We start from the raw sequence: 22,001 nt of genomic DNA on the forward strand, positions 1-22,001 counted from the left end.
GAAAATAACAAAGACTCAGACACTTTAACACATGTCAGTTAAAGATTCGAAGACCATTGCTCATGGTTTTTCCTATCATCTCGACTACCGCACCTCCCTCGGTAGGGATCAGTCAGTCAGCCCTATCTTGCCTGCAGCTGGTTCAAAATGCAGCAGTGAGACTCCTCAGTACCAAGAAGAGAGACAAAATAACCCTGCCAGCCAATCACTGCTCTCTATTCTATGAACCCAGTTAAGAACAAAGGGTGATTGAGCATTTTCAGTTTTTATCCATAAATTGTGGAACAGTTTGCCACAGTCTCCCCCCTCCACTGATATCTTTAAAACCCATCTCTTTTCTTTAGCCTCTATTGTACTGCACATTGTGTTATTTGTTTGCACTGTATTTGTTGTTTGTGCAGTGCTGTCTTATGACTTTATCAAGATATTCTATGCTTTTATTAATCTACTTATATCCTCTTATTTAGGTCTCTTTCTATTTGATCATTCATCGTTTCTGTTTGACTTTAATCATCAATCAAATGATCCAATACTTACATCTCTCCTGTAAAGCACCTTGGTCAGCATTTGTTGTTGTTAAAAATGCTCTACAAAAAAAAATGACTTGACATGAAAGGATACCAGAACTATGTACTTCTCAACTCTGACATGCTGGACTTTAACAATAAATCAATACTACAGAGTTTCAACGAGAAATGACTGTGATTAACATAAACACCCCAGATGTTGGGAAAAAAGACAGGTCACTGCTTTGTTTAACATCCTCTCCATCTTCAGCTCCCACAGTGATTATCTTAGGTTCTGTTGTCAGGTCAAGTTTATTCAAAAAGGACAGAATTAAGACAAGTTTGTCCCAGAGGGCTTTACAGTCTGTCCAGTACACAACACTGTTCGTCCTTAGACTCTTGATTTAGAAAAAAAAAAAAAAAACACCTTATTTAGAAAAAACAGAGCTCCTCCTTCCTTTGAATGTTTTCCATTTGAGAACATTTACCTTCACTTTGTTTTTCATGCTAATTGTAACATTTTAACAACAACTTTAATTCTAAAAGGCACTGTCAATGACCTTTAATTATAGGTTTAAAATATGATATTAATAATTACCATAAACAAATAAGACCATTACTGAGAAGATTGGCAGCCTCTACCAGTCCTGCCAATACAATGATGTATTTACTCTCCACAGCAAAGTAAAAAATAAAAAAAAAAAAAACATAAAACAGAATTATAACTAGGAAAAGGCTCCAAACAGAGACGGAGAGGGTTTATGAAAAATGTGGATTCAATTATAAGAAACACAAGAGTCAACAACAGCAGTGGTGTGAAAGAGAAGCTACAAATCATCTGAACTGAGGTCTAATTTGTTTGCAGTATATAAACAGTACGAAGGTATCAGGAGTAATTTGACTGTGATATCATTCATCACAAATGCTTCACATTGCACTTTTGTCTAATCTTTTCTATATATCTAAATGAAAAAACACAGGATTAATGGTTTTTCAGAGAGGGTTATCTAATGTGGACTGTTTGAATCAACAATAAATGCTCTTAACAGAGGGACACGATTAGGTTCACAACCTTTACATTATGTCACAAACAATTTAAAGACAAACACTTGAGCTTATTTGGACTGGCTTCATTGAAATAAATGTTGCTGTACTAGAAAAACCTGTTAGTATAACACAGTACCACAAACTGCAGACTCTAAAATAACCATACAGTTAAAGATAGCAGGACTACTGTATAAAACTGCATTAGATAGGTATACCTAATAAACTGAAAACTGGATGTGACAGCAAGCATGTTTCAATAATACAGGTCACACTGCTTATGTCACTTTTTGGTAAAGACGACTGAGGAAACCGCATCATCTGACATAAAGTTTTTGTGTCTTGTGTCCTCTGCATCAATTCATAGGTTTCCTTTAAATTCCTTGTGCGTGGGAACTCAATTTAAAACTCAGGCAGGCTCCGCCACTGATGCAAACTTCTATTCAGCGAGGCAATTACAGAACGCAAATAATATACGGAGTGGTTATTGCTACAAATCAAAAATTGGTTTTCATATAATGAAAGAGGCAATTTTAACTTAAATAAACAGCTATTTATCTCCACCTGTTGCATCTTAGAGCAGACATTATCATGTCAAGGACCTCAAACCGCAGCACACACACACTCCTTTAGTTTATATTTCAGTTGTTAGATATGTCAAGACTGATGTGGGAAGAAAACAGCAGCATTCACAACAGTGAAATTAAACCTCTACTAATTTGGCAGAGGACCCTGAGGGACCCCGTCAAAAAGGCTCCTATCCCACTCTGGAAGCACTTTAGAGAAGAATCTCTGAAAACTCATGTGAGAGGTGGGACTGAACCAGATAAAAGTATCCTAATTAAATAATGAAAGAGAGGAAATTACCATTTTGTTTTCCATTTGACTGTAGTAAAAGCCAATATTGTCCCTCAGAGCCACAAAACATTAATATCACTTACAGCTCTGTGTGATAAATCACTGATGAGTCAATAACTAGATAAGCAAACCAAGCTCTCAGTATAAGGATCATTTCTTTCCATTTTCAATATCATGGTGCTAGAACATCATTATATGCAGCTGACATGGATTGCTGAGAAATGGGAATAAAAATACTGACAACTGTTCCAATACAACATGAGTTGGTGCAATATCACACTTGGCTAATTTTGCTGCTCGATCCCTTGGTACAAGAAAAGATGGAACAATTATTTTGGCCTTGCCAGAAGCAGTCCAACAAGGCTTGGTTTGCTTCAATCCACAGGTCTGTTTTTGCCTCAAGCAAAATGTATTTCTCCTCCAGTGTGTTTACAATTGTAAAAATGAGGGCTGCCCGTGATAACCTGAACACATCTGTACTCCACGTGTAAAAATAAATAAATAAAAGAAGAGGAATACTGGCAGCTTTTAATTTTACAGCTAAGGGCTGTCATACAACTCGTCTGCCAAGTCCAATTTACACTGCAGCAGCTGCAAGCTGCTCTTAGGTTCTCGCTTGTTTACATGTTCATTTCTCATTTTCACCAGCATCTCATATTCAAACTGGAGAGGGAATAGGCAAATAAATTTGGCATTGGAAGAGGCTTGCTGTCAGACTGATGTGGGATGTGACAGTGGGATCATTTTGATTTCTAAACTCGTTTCGTAATCGATTGCATTGAGTGTTCATCAGAACGACTATTGAATCCAATGTACCACCTCAATTTCAACCTGAGCATACAAGCCAAGCACTTCACTTTCCATTTTTTTGACAAAAACAAAACTGTGTGTCCCCCTCTTAAAAAAAAAAAAAAAAAAAAAAAAAAACACACACAAAGCAAAACACAATTTATCTCCTTCAACACACATATCCACTTTATTTTGGCCTGAGCAGTAATTAAGGGGGAAAACAAAACAAAACACCTTCAAAAATTCAATTATCCATCCTTTTATAAACTCTCTGTGCATGTGCAATTTTTTTTCCTGTGGCAAAGATGTTCCCCAAAGGTAGTGTCTTTGCTTGCAGTCTTCTTCAGAGGCTGTGTGTTAATAACATTCCCCAGCAGATGCCTTTGTTTTATAGCGTTGAAGCCCTCCCCTCGACATTCCCCCTGCCCAACCTCCTCCGGAGAGTTATCTAGACTGGCCAAGCAGAGCGGCGAAAGGTTTTGTTAAATTACCTCCAGTAATTAGCCCAGCACGTAGGATCGCTGCTGAGCCCACACACACACACGTACATATACACACTGATGTGGGCATACACTGCAGCTGCATGCTGCTCTGCTTTCATCCACTGCATTCATCTCTACTTTAGCAGCAGCCGGGGAGGAGTTTCTTCCTGCCAGCGACGAGAGCAAGTCAAGCTCCCTGTTGCTGTGACTCACCAGGTACAACCACTTCCACTGAGCCAACTTTGATGAGTTTTTATTATTTTGTTTTGTCACCCTTTCATGATAACGCCATATTGCTACACATTCAAACTAAACACTGCAGAAAAATGAAGATAAACAGTTTAAGTGAACATCATCTGACTAAATGAAAAGATGGATGGGTAATCGTTTCTAACCTGGAACTGAGAAAGTTCACCTACAGTAGTGTCTGTTGTACGCCATTTTTAAATATATAATGTTCTACAAACTAATAAAACCAAGCCAACAGCGGCCACACAGCATCTTTAAAGAATTTCAGCGGCTGGTCAAACCCAGCACCTCTCAGTAGGCGGACTGAGGCAGCGGATTCTTTGTGAAACAGGGACACTTTGGTACAATGTGTTAGTAAATGTTTAACTTCTTCCCAAATAGGTGAGAATCTTAATGTCTGTGATTACTGCAAACAAATAAAAACAACTTCTTTCATCTTCCTCTCACCTCTGTCTGTTTCTGTCTGTGCTATTATTAAAATGACAATTATTCATGAACACTGACTCAGTGGCTACCTGCACCATCTTTTTAAGTTAGGTATAGGTATAGGTTAGGTATACACCACACAAGAACTGCAAACTTTTCTGCTTTCCTGAAGCAGTTCTAGACTCTTCTCTTTCTGTGTGCAATGAAAGATGCTATAAGTAACATCACAGACGATTTACTACACCTGTCACCTGTCTGTGAGTCCGTCTGTTTCAGAGTTTATGGAGCAGATATCTTTGCCTTGCACTTATCAGTGGGAAATGATCATAATTGAGCTTTCCTCTGGTGAGTTGACCTTTGACCTTACTTTCTTGCCTGTAACACTGACAGTCAGTTAAGGTTGTCACATTTGCACAGTTGGCCTGAAAATTAGCTAAATGCCTATAATTGAATTCAAAACACAGTGAGTGCAGGTGAAGATAATGATGCACCACAACTATGTTAGATAAATCAGAACTGTTCCCCCTTATTTTTTACATCGCATGTGCCAATTTTCTCTCGTCCCACGGTATCTATAAATAAAAGCAGAGCATTAGGCGTCACAAAGGTAATCATCTGCCCGTGAGGCTGGGGCCGCAAGCTCCATTTGGCAGAAGCCGAGTGAATATATCTCATCGCTGAGGCAAGTTTGGACTTCCCACTGAGGCTATAAACAACTTTAATGATCTTCAGCTCACTGTGCAGTGCCCGGCCCCCCCGTATACTCCGATCGCGGGTCTTTACACACTACTGTGGCGTCCTGATAAAACAGCATGGAAACAAGGGGAAGAACCTGCTCTGAGTCGCTCAATCTGAGCCAGGAGGAGATAGGATAGTGTGCGCTCACCGTCTGAGCTGGTGAAGGCACAGAAAGCTGAGGAGGAAAGATCTAAATTGGATCTCTGCTCCTGGGCTGCTCCTGCCCTGACGGAGAGAAGGAGAGCAGGCCGGGAAGAATAGAAGAAAAGAAGAGTAGGGGTGGGAGAAGAAAAGGTAAAGCAGAGATGGAGGAGGAGGCGGAGGGCGCCTGGTTTCCACAGCAGGCTGCATCTTTTCTTTCTACACAACAGCACTATGTGTGCACACACGCAAACACCCACACAAACATGCAGAAGTACACAAACAAACACACAACAGAACCAGCAGATAAGGCCAACAGAAAACCCCAGACAGCTGATTAGATCAGTTAAGGGCTAGTAAATTAGAGGAGGACACTATAGTGAAGTAAGGATGTCAGACACGAGACGAGAGAGGAGAGAAGAGAATAGAGCAAGCAAAAGGATAGAAAGAAAAGAGAGCAGATTAAAAATAAAGAAAAGATAGAAAGAAAAGGATTAAAAAGGGATTAAGAGAATTAAAGACAGAAGAAGACAGAAAAGGCTGATAAATACTGCAGGGAGGAGAACAAAACTGAAGGTAAGAAAAGCAAAAACACTGGAGAAACGACATTAATAAAGTGATGGGAAAAAACAGTGAACAGACAAAAACTGTGATGTGAAAAGAAAAGACAAAAGGAGGAAAAACAGAGAGAGAAGATAAAGAAAAGAGAGATGAAATCACAACAAGAGAAAAAGAAGAGAACATAAGAGAAGCTTAGAAAAGCAAAAAGGACACAAGAAAAAACAATTGAAAAGGAGAAGAGAGAAGAAAAGAAGAATACACAAAAGGAGAGAAGAATGGAGCGTCAGGGGACAAAAATAGACAACAGAGCAAAAACTAGGGAGAAAAGGGGAGGAGAGGAGTAAAAAAAAAGTACAGAAAAGGGGACAAAAAGAAGAAATAGGATGATATAAACCAAAAAGAACAGAGGAGAGAAGAGAGGAAAAGAAAATAGAAAAAACAGTGAACAGAAAAAACAGAGGAGAGGTGAGAAGCTGATAGAAAAGTTGAAAAAGGGACCAAGAGATGTGAAAAAATGATACATTACAAAGGACATAAAAGAAAAAAGGGAAAAAAGCAAGGCACAAGAGAACAACTGAAAAGAAAGAAAAAGGAGAAGGCAGAGGAGTGGAGAAATATAAGAGAGGGTACAAAAAATAGAAAACAGAGGAAAAGGTGAAAAGAGCAAAAACTACTGAGCAAAAAAGACAGCAAAAATAAGAAAAGGAGGATAAAAACCAAGATGGACAGAACAGAGGAAAGAGGAAAACTGACACCAAGAGACGGGGAAAATAAGGACACTATCAGGAGAAACATGAAGACAATAGAAGAAAAAGATGGAACAACTCAAAAAGAAAGAAAAACAGTGAACAGAACAAGAAAAGAAAATTCGAAAAATATGAGAAGAGGAAACAGAAGAAAGAAGAGGAAAGATGAAAAGGACAACAAGATGATAAATCAATAAATATGTATACACACACACACACACACATATATATATATATATATATATAAAAGAGAAGAAGAACGGAACAGACAGAAAAAATAGAAGACATAAGGAAAAAAGAGTCGAGGAGAAAGTAAAGAAAAAATAAGATAAGAAGATGAGAAGACAAAAATGGAGAACAGAGAAAAAAGTGAAGAGGGCAGAAGAGAAAATGAGTAAAAAAGGAGATGAGAAGAAAGAAGAGAGGAGAAGTGAGGACAGAAGAGTGGAGAAGTGAAGAGGCGGGGTAATTTCTGTTGGAGGGATTTGATTAGCTGCTGATCTTCCCAAGGGGCCCTGTAGCCTTTGCTGGGAGTAACCTTGTGCTTGGGAGTCGAGCCCCTTGAGATGCATGGCCCCTGTCAGAGGCGAGGGGCCCCGAGCCACCCTGCTGAAACAGCCCTATAATTCTGCTCCACATCTGCATTCAGAGGTCATTCATCACAAAGTGCACAGTCACAGGTATACCTGCCTGCGGCGCCATGCCTGCCGAATACTCAACTGCAATTTCTATAACTCTGAACAATTCTTACTTTTAAATGTTCTCTACTTCTGCCTCCATGTTCAATATCTGCATTTAAATCTGCTCTAACCCACTTGTACTCTGCTGTACGTCAAACTCTTCTCTACAATAAAGTCTTCTCAACCACCATGACCACGTCCAACAGCTTGATCTCTGCATTTAAATCCAGCCTACAACTTCAACAGGCTCGATCTCTGCTACACTGATAATCCTTTATGTTTAAATCTAAAACACCACTGTACTTCTCACTGTGCTTAAACTCAACATGAAAATCTACTCTAAGGTTCCTCCTGTATCCTGTGAGTGCAAGAGTGCAATCAGCAAATCCTAACAGTCAAACAATTTGTCTGATTATGACTTGTTGAGGGAGGTGCTAACAGGTTAAACGGGTACTCCACCAATTTTACACATCAAAGTGTGTTTACAGGTCTTGCGGAGTACTACTGCATATGTGGAAAAGCTAAATAAGCCTTTTGTGTCTCCAGAAGGAGCTGTGTGAAGTCTGATAAATGTCCTCAAGTGATGGAACTTAAGCCCACATCCACTGGGGCTGAAGACTACAAGTCTGAAAATGAAAAAAAATCTGTGGAGTTGGACAGAAATGAGCTTAGCCCGCTCCTCATCTCTGCTTGAGGCTAGCAGCTCGAGGCTACATTAGCATAACATGACCAAGTCTGCAGTTGAGTTGCATTGGTTTTGATAAAAGTGAAGAAGTGTGGAATAAAAAAAGCTGAATGGAAGTTAAAAATTGAATAAAAGGGACAATAACTTTCTGCCGCAATTATTTTTTTAAAATCTTTTTTTTCATTTCTACCTGTCCATCCTGATACAGTGTTACAGGGGTGCAGTGCTAAATCAGTGGCTTCCTTACTTAAGGACTGTAATTCAACAGGAGCCTGCTGAAACACTTTCACAACTGATGTTTCACTGGATTAAAAGGTTCCAAATCACAAAAACAGCCTCTCTCCCTGATTGATATGATTGATATGTAGTGATGCAGTTTATTTGGATTTCACTTGCCCAGGTTTTGAGAAATATGCATCTAAGCTTTCTGCCTCCTCACAAACACCAAAGAAGTGAAGAGAGAAGTGAAAAGAAGTTTTAGTTTGCAGTGCTCAGAGCATGGAAATATTACATTTTAAAAGCATATGACAGCTTTGCTGAAACTACTCTTTACCCGAGGGACAGGTTTTCTATGAAAGCTGTTTTGGTTTGGAATTTCTGGTAAGAAAGTGTCTGGGTTTATCCTGAAGACCTTTCACGCTGTATTTCATTCCCTTGATTCTTCCAACTGTGGCTCCACTAACCAGACAGCAGATATGTCTTCTTTACATGGAAGTGTGTCCTGTTCTCTCCACTGCATAAATGTGCTGTCTCTTGTTTCTTTATTAAAAGATTCCCAGTATTTAAGCTGTGTGTGCCTTCTCTCAGCCATAATTGAGCACATTCATGAAAGATGGAGCGGAGAGTTTTTCGTTTTCTTTATTCAAAGGCTCCTAAAGCTGCTGTGCTTGAGTGATTTGGAAGTATACAAAATCTATTCTTTTCTTACGTAAAGAAATACAAGGAAATTCTTTATCTCAAACCAAACAACAATGGCCACAATCAAAAGTAATGACGTTAAAATATTACAAAGGCTAAATGTGGAGCTAAAGAAGTTCACAGTTTAAAAATAAATGCATTTCTTGCTTTTTTTGTTGGGGCCTATAACTTTAACATTGTGTTTCTGAGTTTGCATTCTTCAGACAAATGCTTATTATTGAATTATTCATTTTCAGTTGTTTGAACAAATATGATACAGTTTGAAAACTTTGGCTAAACTTAATGTTTACTTTTTAGTTCTTGTAGCTACACTAAAACAAACACAACACAAGAAAAAATAAGGGGTTTGGAGTTTGTGTCCCACTTGTGTCCACTTGAGTCTAATTCATGTGATACTGAGACCTTAAACCTGGTCTAATTAAAAAAAAGTATCAGCATTGTGATCTGTTCTAAATGCAGAGCCATATTTGAAGGAACACAGAGCCCTTCTTTGTGACTAACTCTGTCTTTCACTCTCCATATTGGACACCTATATGAACGGCTTTGTTCCGACCAGCTGTACATCCATATTGACAGAACTACCTACCTTCAATTTCCCTGTCAGTATTTCAAAAACACAGATGGTTTGATGCATCAAAACAAGACTGTTTAGTAAGATGAATCATGACTTTAATAGTGTCCCCTAATGTTCTTTATTTTCATGCCAGCAAACATTTCCTGCAAGTAGGCGTTTATTTATTTATTTTTTCCAAATGAAGAATATTTCAGTGTTGGAAAGAAACTCTGAGTATGGTCTTAATCTACATTATCTTACTCTCGTCTGCATGTATTTAACTCCAGGGTTAACAGAATTCATTCCCATTAGAATTCACTGCCTGCCCACAATAACTGGCTGTAACTGGTATAATGTGCTGTGTTACTCATCAGCAGCCCACTTTCATCATCATCCGGCCTTCACACTGTCCCGGCAAATGTACACTGTGTTGACCCTCATTAGGCATCCTAGACCTGCACTACACTTCAAACTCTTCTCCCTAAGTGAGCTCAATTTAGACTCCTTGGCCTGCTGAAAACTAATGGAATCACCTTAGTTCAGGCTCAAAAACGATGTAAAACAGATGGTGTGAGGAATATCTATCACTTCAGTGACTGTAATCACAAACTGCAGTCGACGGGCGCAAGACTGAGCTCCCACTCGAGGGAGAATGAGCGACAATGTCAATGATGGATGAAGTTTCCCTGCTTGGGTCCCTCTCAGGCCAGACGACAGGTAAGATATCTGGGGTGAGGCGGTGATTACTCCAAGAAAAAGGTTGTGCTCACCTTGACATTTCCACCTATCAGGTCAGGCGGCTCTTCGTCCGTCTCCAAGGCGACATTGATGGTGGCGAAAGGCCGGCTCGCCATCTGCTGCATCTCCCTCAGTAGTTGCTAAGGAAAAGGAGGGAGAAGAAGAGGAGAGCGAAGGTCACTGACAGGTAAACACAGACTGTCTACTGTGTTTCATCTCTAGTTACTGAGTAGAAGCTAATAAAACACTGGTTTGTTTCAAATCAGTGAGGGAGGGTTAGAAATACAAGGTAAACATTCAAATAAGTTTTGTGTGTAAAACTTTTAATCTGCAAAGTGTTTTGTGGTTGTCAGATGATTACAGTGAACTGAAAAGTATTTCCCAACTTCCCTTAAGATGCAGGAGTGGAGAAGTATAGATGATCATATAATGGAAATAATCAAGTAAAGTACACGTACCCTAAAACTGTACTTGAGTAAATTTACTCAGTAACTTTCTACCACTGTGAGATGGAACCACAGTCTCATTTTAGTCAGATATATAACATGGACCTTGGCCAGAGGAGGAGGAGGAGGAGGAGGAGGAGGAGGAGGAGGAGGCGATTATGAGAGATTGATGGAGAGGGAAAAAGAGAAAAGAAGCAGGGAAAAGGAGATGACGACAGGAGAGCAAGAAGAAGGGGAGGTTGAGGAAAGTCAGAGACCACAGTAAACAAGGCAATGTGCCTGTGTCTTCAGCTGTCAAAGCAGCCAAAGTGCTATGAATAGAGAAACAAATGGCGTCAAATGCCAAGACACAAAGACATGAACACCAGCAGCGAGCACCTTGTACCAAAACAATAACACCTGCAACTGCTGGCAGGAGAGACACTGAAAGAAATGAGACAATAAAATCACAAGTCAAACATGTTGGAGAAAACAACGTCTAAATGTTCATTTGTTTGAAATACATCAGATTCAACTCCAAGGAAGTCAAACAGCGACAACGGAGCATGTGATGTGTGCCGAGTTGTGCGCAGACAGACAATCAAAAGAAGTTTGACACAACCCATTGGCCTCTGTCTCATTACAGTGAGCTGCAGGGAGAGAAAAGGTGCAAGAAAAGGGCAGTGCTGCAATTCAACTTGAAAGCACACGCAGCAGAAATCACACGTGACATTTCTGTGTCGATGTGTGTGCACATGGGAGGTCAAAGCTTGTGTGAGAGGTGACGGCCTTCCAGTCAACTCAGTGTGCAATTAACCTGCTGAGTGTTTTTATCCCACTGAGAAAGTGTTGATTGCTGTTATTGACATGTTAGCATTTTCACTCTACATGCGATGCCTTTTAATCTTATCCTGACCAAGAGGTGCAGAAATAACTTCACAGGAAGTCTCTTTTTCTCTCTACAGTAAAGCCTGATGAGAAAAAAAGGCTAAATTTAATGTCCCGGATTCTCTTTGTGGAACAAGCCAACTCATTAAATTCCTGCATGTGTCTGTGGATGTGTGCCTGTATCCAAATCTCTCTACACTCCTCTCTGTTGTAACAGCTGGGCTAGGAGGGGCTGAAACCTTATTTTACTTGAGTCACTACTTTTAAAGGAAATGTTTAACTTGTGTAGTGGAATGTGCTTATTTGCATTCTAGCTGAGAAATAAATGAGATGATCTGGACCTCTCTCTCATGTCTGTCCATTAAGTATGAGGCTACAGCGGAAAAATTCCGGACATGGGGGCAAACAGCTATCCTGCTTAACCAACACTAAAAACGAGACAGGAGCCAAACCAATTTCCCTTAAACCTTTTTAATATTAGATGACGACTGCTTCTGTAACAATACTGGAGATTCACCAGAGAAATTTTTGAGAGATAACCTCTCTTAGTAAAATAACTGGGATGCAAATTTGTCATTATTCTTGACATTTTAAATATCAAAGGATGGGAGGAGAAATCAATTAATTGTGAAATATAATAGGCAGGTGAATTGGTCAAAAAATGATTCTCATAACAACCACCCTACACCATTTCTTACAAACTAGATAAGGTTAACATTTGACTCTTGGCTGACCTGAAATAAGTAGCAGCACACATGTTACTTATTCACGCAGCAGCTGGTAAAAACGTGCCACTCGTAAAGTTTCTCTGTGAACTTACTGCAGTCGGTTTAATGTCATCTGATAGGAGACAGAACTGTTACCTGGATGCTGCCTGAATGAATCACTCATCATTCAACTTCTCACATTTACTCACTAACCACAAGACCATTCAGTCTCTAAGAATAACAGAGTTGGTGAAGCATGCTTTCCTCAGCCTCTTTCCAAAAGGCTTTGTCAACTGATATTCTTGCAAAAGAAAGTTCATTAGCAAATTTGCAAGTTAGTAATAAAACTTAAAAGTGCTTAATAAAGCTAGTGATAAAACAGAATGAGAATACTACTTACTGCGGAGAAGACACAGTATAAGAGAGGGTTTATAAAAAGCTCTTGCATCAAAGAGAAAGAAACTATAAACCAAATCTGTCATGACAAGCACAACTACAGGCAGAGGCTATAAATAGAAACAGACTGAATCATAATAGTGGAACAATAACACCCATAAAGTATGAATGAATCCAAACACAATGGCAGAGTTGCCTCATTACCATATACACAAATAAAAACAGGCTGAAGCATCCGACATGCCCAGTCTTTGCTGCCACCGCAGCAGTCAACACACAGAAACAAATGAAAACGCAAATGAGCATCTCATTGTGCTGAGTCCCGATTTGTCATGATTAGACATCCCACTGTGTGACGCATCCGAGAGCCAAAATATGTGGCCTTTGCGAGCATGACGACTGCTGAGTGTGTAGATGCTCAGCCTTTTTCTATCTTTCACTGATGTCTGGTTTGGTTAGTGTTTGATTGAGATATCAATCCATTAACACCAACTCCTGTTAAATACCAATCAAATCTGTAACTTTCAGGCCAATAAAAATCTAAACTCAATAGTAGGATAATGAGAATGAACTCCTAATGAACCTTGATAAAGTTTGGGTTCCAGCAGAATTAATTTCACTTGTACTGATGCAGCAGGCCGAGCGAGGCAGCATCATCACAGCCTGGATCCTTGTTGCAAACAGCATGCAGAGGAAGTGAGAATCTGCATGCAGACAACATCCTTTTTCATAAGCACAGCTCCTTGAACAGCACAAAGCAACAGAATTGATTTACTGGATAAAAAGCAGATGGAGGAGCAGCTGAATGTTGCAGTAAACAAACTTTATAGATTCAGTCCACCTCCCTCAGCCTCTCTGCAAACAGCCTGCACTCTTGTCAAACATACAGGTAACCTTTGTTTCAACAGCCATGTTTGGCTGAATTCCTGTGCTTTGTCATATTCACAACTACATATTTCTACTGTAGAGCTGGAACCTGTCCACAATCTATAGCTTGGACTAACGGAACAATAAGCTGCTCCAATGGAGAAGTTTCTGTATGAATATGAGTGTGAGAGCAGGGATAAAAGCAGGGATTTCTCAAGGACAATTCATCACATTCATCAAGCTTCATCAGCTAAGGTTTAAAACATTTTTATTGGCAGTTAGAGTGAAACAAACAATTCATGCCTTATGAAAAACAGAAAGCAACTTAAACTATTGGAAGTCTGTGTGCCTGGTACTTATTTGTCAACAGAGGACTGTGATTGCAGTAAGTTTCAGTAACATGTGCTGAACCCATATTATTTGTTGTAACATGTTTTCACCAACTCATCTTCTGACATGTTCAGAATTTTCTTTTCTACCTTAAGTGATTTTTTTGGCACTTGGAAGCAGCAGAACAAGCTGTAAACACACACAGTGACATATTTATAACCCTATAAAGTTGTAGGTGAATGTGTTAGCTAAACACTTTACATTTACATAAATTCACATTTACTCTGAGTTGTGTTTCTTTCAATCTGATGAATGTAAGTCCAATATTCACTCTCCGTTTGTTTAGATTTCCACAAACCCCTCAGGGAAATATCTGGCTCCTATACTGATAAATGCTCCACTATCTTCACCAGCTAATCACTTAACTTTGATTTTGATGAATTGAGTTAATATAAAAATATAGATTTTTGCAGATTTACAGTGTTGAATTCAGTAAGAATAGAATAGGACTTTATTGATCCTTGACAGGAAACTGTTAAGTCAGTTTAAGAATTTACATGGGATTCACTGACACCTACCAATGAGCACTAGCTACATAAGAAACCATAAGTGGGCTGATTTTTTACATCTCAATGAGGTGGTGCTACTAAAAAAACAAAACATTTTTACAACCTGGTTCTTATTTGCATAGCCTTGGTCTCCATAACAGTTGGCTATAAAAGCATTTTACTTGAAAAATCACCTTCATAGGTCTGGGAACACAGACAATAGACAATGGGGGAGGAATGTAGTAAGCAACCATGTCACTATGTCTCCAGAAATAAGAACTGAGGTTTGTGATTGAATTGTTATTGCGATGGACAAGAATGCTGGACTGCAGAAATAAGTAGAACACTGAAAAAAACAACAACCTTAAATTTGAATAAAATCTGATTTAGTTTTGTTATGAATTAAGATCCTGTCTTCCATTGTACAAACTACAATCTATATCCAATCCATAACTACACTGAACGGTTGAGTTTTCAGAGCAGCTGTCATTTCAATCATCAGCCCTCCTCTCTAACCTCTGGACTGCCACCATCAGGTAAAGGAGAGAGATAATTTGGAGAACAACCCTCCTGGAAGGAGTCCTACACAAGATACAATTTGCACAAATCTCATTATAGGCATGCTGCGAGTAGGCAGCCACTGTAGAGCAAACACTCAGCACTCCAAAGATAACCAGACGCCAGAGGAGTTACAGTGCAAGTCGCCTACTTCTTAAATTGGCTCTTAGTTTTCTGCAGGGGAGTCAGAATGAGTGTGTGTGTGAGCAAATATCTGACTCTGGCAGAGTGAACTGTGCATATATAAACCTAATTATGAGACGTGTGACCAGCCATGAACACATGTGCATTTACACATGTGAATGCAGGCAGGTTGGAAATACCTGCACATGAACACTCATGAATATGTGTGTATATTTTCACAAATGTAAATGAATTCTCCCGAGCACACACAAAATGGAATTAATTGTGTATGCACAAGTGCATAACAGCACACGAGCAAACGTGCCCGCAGGAAAAACTGGAATGTCTGAATTAAATGCACATATGTTAAGATAAAAATACATTAACAATCACATGACAAGCGCAATAACAAGCGTGAACACTCTGGTGCTGAAGCAATTACTGACTAACTGATTGGTTAATCTTTAGAAAACTGATTACAAACAATTAATATGATTATTGCTAATTGTTTTTTCATCAAGCTAAAATGTAATACGTTTCTTGGCTTCAGGTTCATACCTGTGAAGATTTGTTGCCTTTCTGGTTTTCTGTCACTTTAATTTGAATATTATTGGATCTTGTCATACAAAATAAAACTCCAGATTTTAATATTTTACAGAGTAAATGATTAATTGATTATGTAAACCTGTGCAAACAGATTTTTGGCTGTTATCACTGCAACATTAGCATTTATTTAGATTCATTCTTCTTAGTCTAAAGGGGGAAATTTTGTCTCTCTAGGTGCTAAATGCTCCACTAGGTTCACCAGCAAGTCACTAACTTGTCTGTCTGATGTTTGGTGCTGAGCTAACAGTGTACAGTGAGTTTATAGAGCCTTTTTGCTGAGACAAAGCAGCTGCTCACTGCGACTGGAAACAATGTTGATGAGAGTGTTGAAAGTGAACCAAAGGAGGAAAGTTACAAGCTGGAAACCCAAATGAGTTGAAAGATGCTGAAGAGAGTTTGGTGGTAATTGGTGGTCTGTGGGTCTGTCACAAGCGAAGTCCTCTCACACAACACAGTCATTTGACCCGTTGTTAACTTAAAAATATTGATTATTGCAGCTTTAAAGAATCATCTATAGGTTTGAACAATAGTGTCAAATATTCATTTGATGCTGCCTTAGACCAAATTTATGGATTCACAAATGCTTTCATTCACTCTCTCATATACACACACACACACGCACACACAGAAGCTGTCTGAGGGAATTGTGTTTGAGCATTCTCAAAGTGAGCAGCGGTGTGCCAAAGAGATTGAGTGCGTCAGCAAAGCGCACAAAGGGGAGGGAGGGGGGAGATGAAACCCCTCAAAAAAAAAAAAAAAAAAAAAAAGGCAGGAAAAACGAAGAGAAAGGAAATGAGACAAAAGAGAAATACAATGTTGGAAAGGGACGAATGATGGCAAACACAGCAAAGAAGAAAAAAAATGGGAGCAGAAAGAAAGACAAAAGCGTTCAAAGAGTTTGCCCCTGGGAGGAAGGGATGGAGTGCCGGACCGCCTGGGCACGGAGAACACACACACACACAGATACAAAACACACACATCCCATGTACAGTTACCAGCGCACATGTACGGACGAACACACACCACACACACCACTACATCAAGCCACTTATTTATTGATGCGTCTGTTTAAAAATGCTGTCGGTGGGAGAGCTCTCAATCATCCTTCAGCATCACTGAAGGAAAACTGCAGAGTGAGAGACACAGAGGAGAGAGAGAGAGAGAGAGAGGAGAGGAGAGAGAGAGAGAGAGAGAGAGGAAAGTGAAGAAAAAGAGGAGAGAGGAAATCTTTGTCTGTGTAACGACGTTAGCTGCTTGCTTCTTCTCTCGCTTCATCTTTCCATCTCTCCGGCAGTGAGGTGGGGGGTAGAGGACGCACACTGTGAATACTGACAAGAGAGAAGGCTTTGATCCCTTCCCTCCCTCTCTTTCTCCCTCTCTCCACATTTTTTTGTCTCTCTTCCTCTCTTCTCTACCTCCATCCAAGTCTTCCTCTTTCTCACCCCCGGCCTCCTGCTGTCTGTGCTGGGCACCTCTCCCTCCGTCTCCCCCTCCCTCTCCCTTTAAATCTGTTTATCTCCCTCCTGTACATGCTGTATACTTTTCCCACCTCCTCGTCCATGAGACTAATCAATACTCCATCAAAGAGGAGGAGTGCACAATCAAAAAGCAAAAAGAAGAAAGAGAAATGAAAATAAAGAGAAATACAGAAAATAAAGAAGCCTGTGATGGGTTGAATTGGAAAGGCAACGTGAGGAAAGGTCAGAAACAAAGGAAGCCTGCGAATAAAATACTCATTGAGAAAATTCACTGAAGAAGCAGTTAATCAATCAGCACAGATCACTCACACCAACTCTGCTCCACTTGGCTCATCCTGTTTTCTTGAAATGAATCATTTAGACAGTTGCACCAAAGTATTTCCTCTTTTTTGTGAACTGTCAGAGAGTATGTGTGAGGATGGGAGCCCTCAAAACACAAGGTACTACAAATACAAGGTGATTGAATCTGACATCTGATAATCAGCAGTTACTGGACCAAAACACAGCATGAGAAGCCAAGCAAGCTTACATAACAAGAAATGTATTTTTTAAGAAGGCAACAGTTTAGTCTGCAACTTTCTAAATTTGGTTTTCTGATGTGCAGATGCACAGGATGGATGATGATTTTTACCCAGCTGTCAGTCTCCTCTGATATTCCTGTCACTAACAGCAGAGTAACACCTGGCCAGGCTCCAGTTTCTGTTCTGTGTGCCGGTCAGATCTAATTTGTAAACAACCAAATCATTGCAGCTGTCTACACTGTTGCATAATCATCTTTTTTTTACTCCCATTACACACCCATAACTCTGTTTTTAACCTTATCAACATGCTTTATTCAATACTCTGGGTCAGTGCCAATGTTTCAACTCACAACTCACTGTCACAATGAGGTAACTCACATTGTTTAGTCAGTTTAAATTGTGCTCTTGTCTGTAAATGAGCTACCAGACCAGGTCTTATTAAAATTGTAGGATAATTTTTTATAGTATAGTTATTAAGTGAACTAAAAAATGTCTGACGTTGCTGGTGAAAAATGCGCAGGTGAAAACACTTAAAAGATTCATTGTCTCTTCTGAAGAGAGCTTTTAAAGAACAAGCTGTTAACCTCAACAGGGACAAGAAGTCAAGAGGAGCTCAGAATCATAGAAAGTTTAAAGTTTTATGACAAGTGAGAAAAGATCTGCTTCAAAAGACAATGTAACACAGGCCAAATATCAAGAAGTACTTGAGTGGACCTTGAGTTGAGACAGCGGCATCCATTAAATCAAAAGTAGTTTGAATTTACTTCATCTGCTTTATTATCATCATCAGTAGCAATGATCTTTGTGTAACTTTTACAGCCTTAAAGCTGACACTGACATGGTGCTTTTGGACCCAAAAAAATATATCATTATAATCTCAAAAGCAGCCACAGCAACAAAATATACCAGATAGTAAAATAGATAAATAAACAGAAATATCATTGCTCTCCACTGATTGTGTTACTGACAAAACAGGTACAACTCAAGGCAACACACACTGGCTGTGTTGTGTAGCTTCACGCTGCGTCATGATGTGTCACATCACGTCACATCACACACCTCATCTGATGCCTGTGGCTCACACTGTACACAATATACAGACAGAGGAAGCAGTCATTGTACAGGAGCCGGGATGTGCCTTCCAGGGAGAGAATGTAATAAAACCTCACTGCTTTCCTCAAGTGCCGGCACATGGAAAAGGAACACTGGCATATACAGTACAGATATGGAAATGCACACTGGGTGTTTCTAAGCATGTCTTACGGCAGTGGGTTGTGTCGCCCTTTTAAGATGCTAATGGTTCAGCACAGAATAAGTACTGTACATGAACGCAGAGGTTAACCAGTGTAGCTATAGTGTGAGACCGCCTCTCAGGTGAGCCAAAGCCCTCTGTGCTCACTTGAAAATCCTTACATAACACAAAGAGAAAAAGTAACTAACAGGAACTTCAACTTGTGCTAATATTAAACTACAACATTTTTAAATGTTTTCAAAGAGCAAATCTACAATAGCTTGAGTTAGCGGCATCAGAGTTGTTGACTTTAGATTGACAGAAGTAGTGAAGTGAGGTGGTTCTGAAGTTAAAACAAAGACTGAACTGTGATGGAGGAGATAAGACAGCTGTGGGAAGAAGAAATGAATAAAAACTAAAGACAGTGAAGACAGCCTGGGATGAGATGAAACAGCATCAAAAAGTACAGGAGCGGGCGGTTTGACAGAGGTTCTGGGCTTATGATAAGCCCTGTACCAGTGCCATGATGGATGGGTGCGGGTGTGGAGGGCTGGATGTTACTGGGCCAAATGGAGGTCACCCACAGCACAGTGAGTTTTGGACGATAAGCCAGCCTGTATATTGTGAGCAGTAAGACACTGGCGCTGATCCAAACTCTAATTATACGCACCATCTCTGTGGAATTAAGATTAGCAGGCTTTAGAAGTGTTTTGGGAACTCTGTGAGACAAAAAGGCACGTATTTACACACACCGTCAGCTCACACACAAACACACACACAAAATTTGAATGACACCAGCGCAAACACTAAAGTCAATCAAAATGTGGGAAGCAGCTGGAATAAAATTCAACCAGCCCACATACATACAAAGTCTACTATTAGTCTACTAAACACAAACTTTTGTTTGCTCCTGAACACACACTGTGCCCCAGAAACTGATGCAGGAGCTATACAAACATAAATCTATCGTTAGTATTCTGTCACTGGCGCACATGTTTATGTTAGATAGCTATATTTACATGCTGGTTATTTCCTCTTAAAACCAGAGTTATTATTTGCCGTGGAGTTGGCATGGACGGCCAAGGCACGGGTGTAAAAAAAAAAGCTGGTCTCCTAACACTATTGCAGAGGTAGCTGGCTGCCAGTGCTGCAGTGGCTCCCGATTCTTTTTCATCACATTTTGATGAATCCGCATCTTGTCAGGTCTGCGGAGACTCCTGTTAGCTTGACTATGCGGAGGATACCATTAACAAGGTCTTCCCCTTTAAGGAGGATGCGTGTTTTACCCAAAGATCCTCAGCTTCCTGTGTAAGTGACCTTCAATGCTGCTCTTTTTTCCTCCCTCTCTCTCTCGTCATCTAAACTTCCCTCTCCTTACCTCTCACTTCAGGATTGATCACCTCAGAAGTAGGCCTTTTGTTCTGTGCGGTGGTGCAGTGAACATTGACCTCAGGAGAGAGGAGATGGAAGGCAGCTCTCATACAATCTTAAAGCATTGCTCTAGTTAATCTACAGGGGCCTTACAGTGCTTTAAAGAACACAGTTGATGTTACTGCCTCAGGACACAGGAAATACATTTTTCCTTCATGTCTGTTTGCCTTAGTTAATTTGCATCATGAATCTGCAGGCTAAGACAACATCAGTAACTTCCTTATTGGCAGACTTATCACGTCCAAGCCTGGTTGGAAGAAATGAAAACTCAGCAATAAAAACTAATAGCTATTACAATATTAAAGTCCTTAAAAAGTATAATTTCAAACACAGGAGAGGCTGCTTGAGACACTTTCATTAAAACTTGTTTCAGTGAAGAGTTTATGGCATGTATGGTCTGAATTTCATTAGCACTGTGGTTTCAAGGGAGAGTTTTATTCTTCGATCAGCTAAATGCTACTGCACAGAATTTCATGAGTTTCGCTTTCAAGGGATAGTTTAAGCACTTTATACGACTAAATGCAGTTCCAGAGAACTACAGAGAATTAGTACAGCATTGGTTTTAATGGACAGTTATGAGAAAATGAAATTGAGAATTTAATAAAATGTCGCTCTAAATGAACCAAAATGTAATAAAACCTGATCTTGTGATAATTCATTTCCTGATAATGTAATATATCATTACATTATAAGGACTATGAGTTTCATAATGTTCATTATATATCTGGAGATGTTATTGTATTAGCTGGTAATTGACTATATTAGCATGTTTTACTACTACAGCTTTGACCCACTTAAAAGGGAACATTGTATGAGATTTCCGTCACCAGCCCATCAACAAACACTGGGCCACACAGCAGCAGGCTGCAGAGAACATGGTGGGGAGTCTCTCAACCACGAAGCTGCTCACGGCGCCTCTGAAGTCAGCCGCCTGCGGGACTGGCAGCGTGTGAGACGACAGAGCAGAATGGGTAAGTGTGAGGAAGGGTGGTGTGAGGGGGGCAGGTGGGCTGAGCAGAAAGTCTGCCAGCTTGGGTCACCATGAGTAATTCATCTCCCACCTCCAGCAGGAGGAGAGAGCACTCTGGAGGGTGAGATAAGGTGAGGACTCTCCCTCTCCCATCTTCTTGTGTGGATGCAGCCACAGCTGGATTGTTGAGAGGGGAAACGTCCTGACATGCTCAACAACTGGGACAAACAACACATTAGTCTGAAAGGAGTCTGTCAAATGCCGCCACTAAAATGAGCTTTCACATTTTGGCTTCTTTGCCTTGACTAGACTGAGATAGGTGCCTTTTTTTCCAAATATAAAAGGTATGGGAGGGAAAAAGATCACTAGGTCTTTTATTTCCTCTTAGTAGTCAACTGTAAGGAGACAAAATAATAACCCTTGCAGTAGAATAAGCTATTAAATGAAAGTACATTCATCACCATGCATATTTCTCAATGTTTCGGAGCAACACATTCTCCATGGAAAGCCTTGTGACATTCGGCTGCTTTCAGACATTAAAATACATTCAAATGTTCATTTTACATCTTTTTTTGGTTTCAGGGAGAGACCGATGTTGCAGGGTAGACAGTTTCTGCACTGTGTCCATGAGCAACTAGACATTTTTAACCCATAAGTGACAGTTACAAAGTAGTTAATAAAGTGCCTGGGATTTCTCCAACAGCAAGCAGTGCCCTAAGTTCTTTATGTTTCATAAAGCGATGTTGCACTTCTGCAGCATAATCCCAGCACAGTATACTGTACTACTGAGCTGTGACGGCGGCCATGG

General features: G+C 40.0%; 1 protein-coding gene across 1 annotated transcript in view; it reads right to left on the reverse strand.

Annotated features, from left to right (window-relative positions):
- The window catches only part of atrn (attractin), a 124,502-nt gene that overhangs the window by 12,801 nt on the left and 89,700 nt on the right, over positions 1–22,001 (reverse strand). Inside the window, 1 exon segment of the mRNA XM_018685517.2 lies at positions 10,147–10,254. Within this exon segment, the coding sequence (XP_018541033.1) occupies positions 10,147–10,254 (108 nt within the window).

This window comes from Lates calcarifer, linkage group LG19, assembly GCF_001640805.2.
Source record: "Lates calcarifer isolate ASB-BC8 linkage group LG19, TLL_Latcal_v3, whole genome shotgun sequence".
Classification (NCBI taxonomy): domain Eukaryota; kingdom Metazoa; phylum Chordata; class Actinopteri; family Centropomidae; genus Lates; species Lates calcarifer.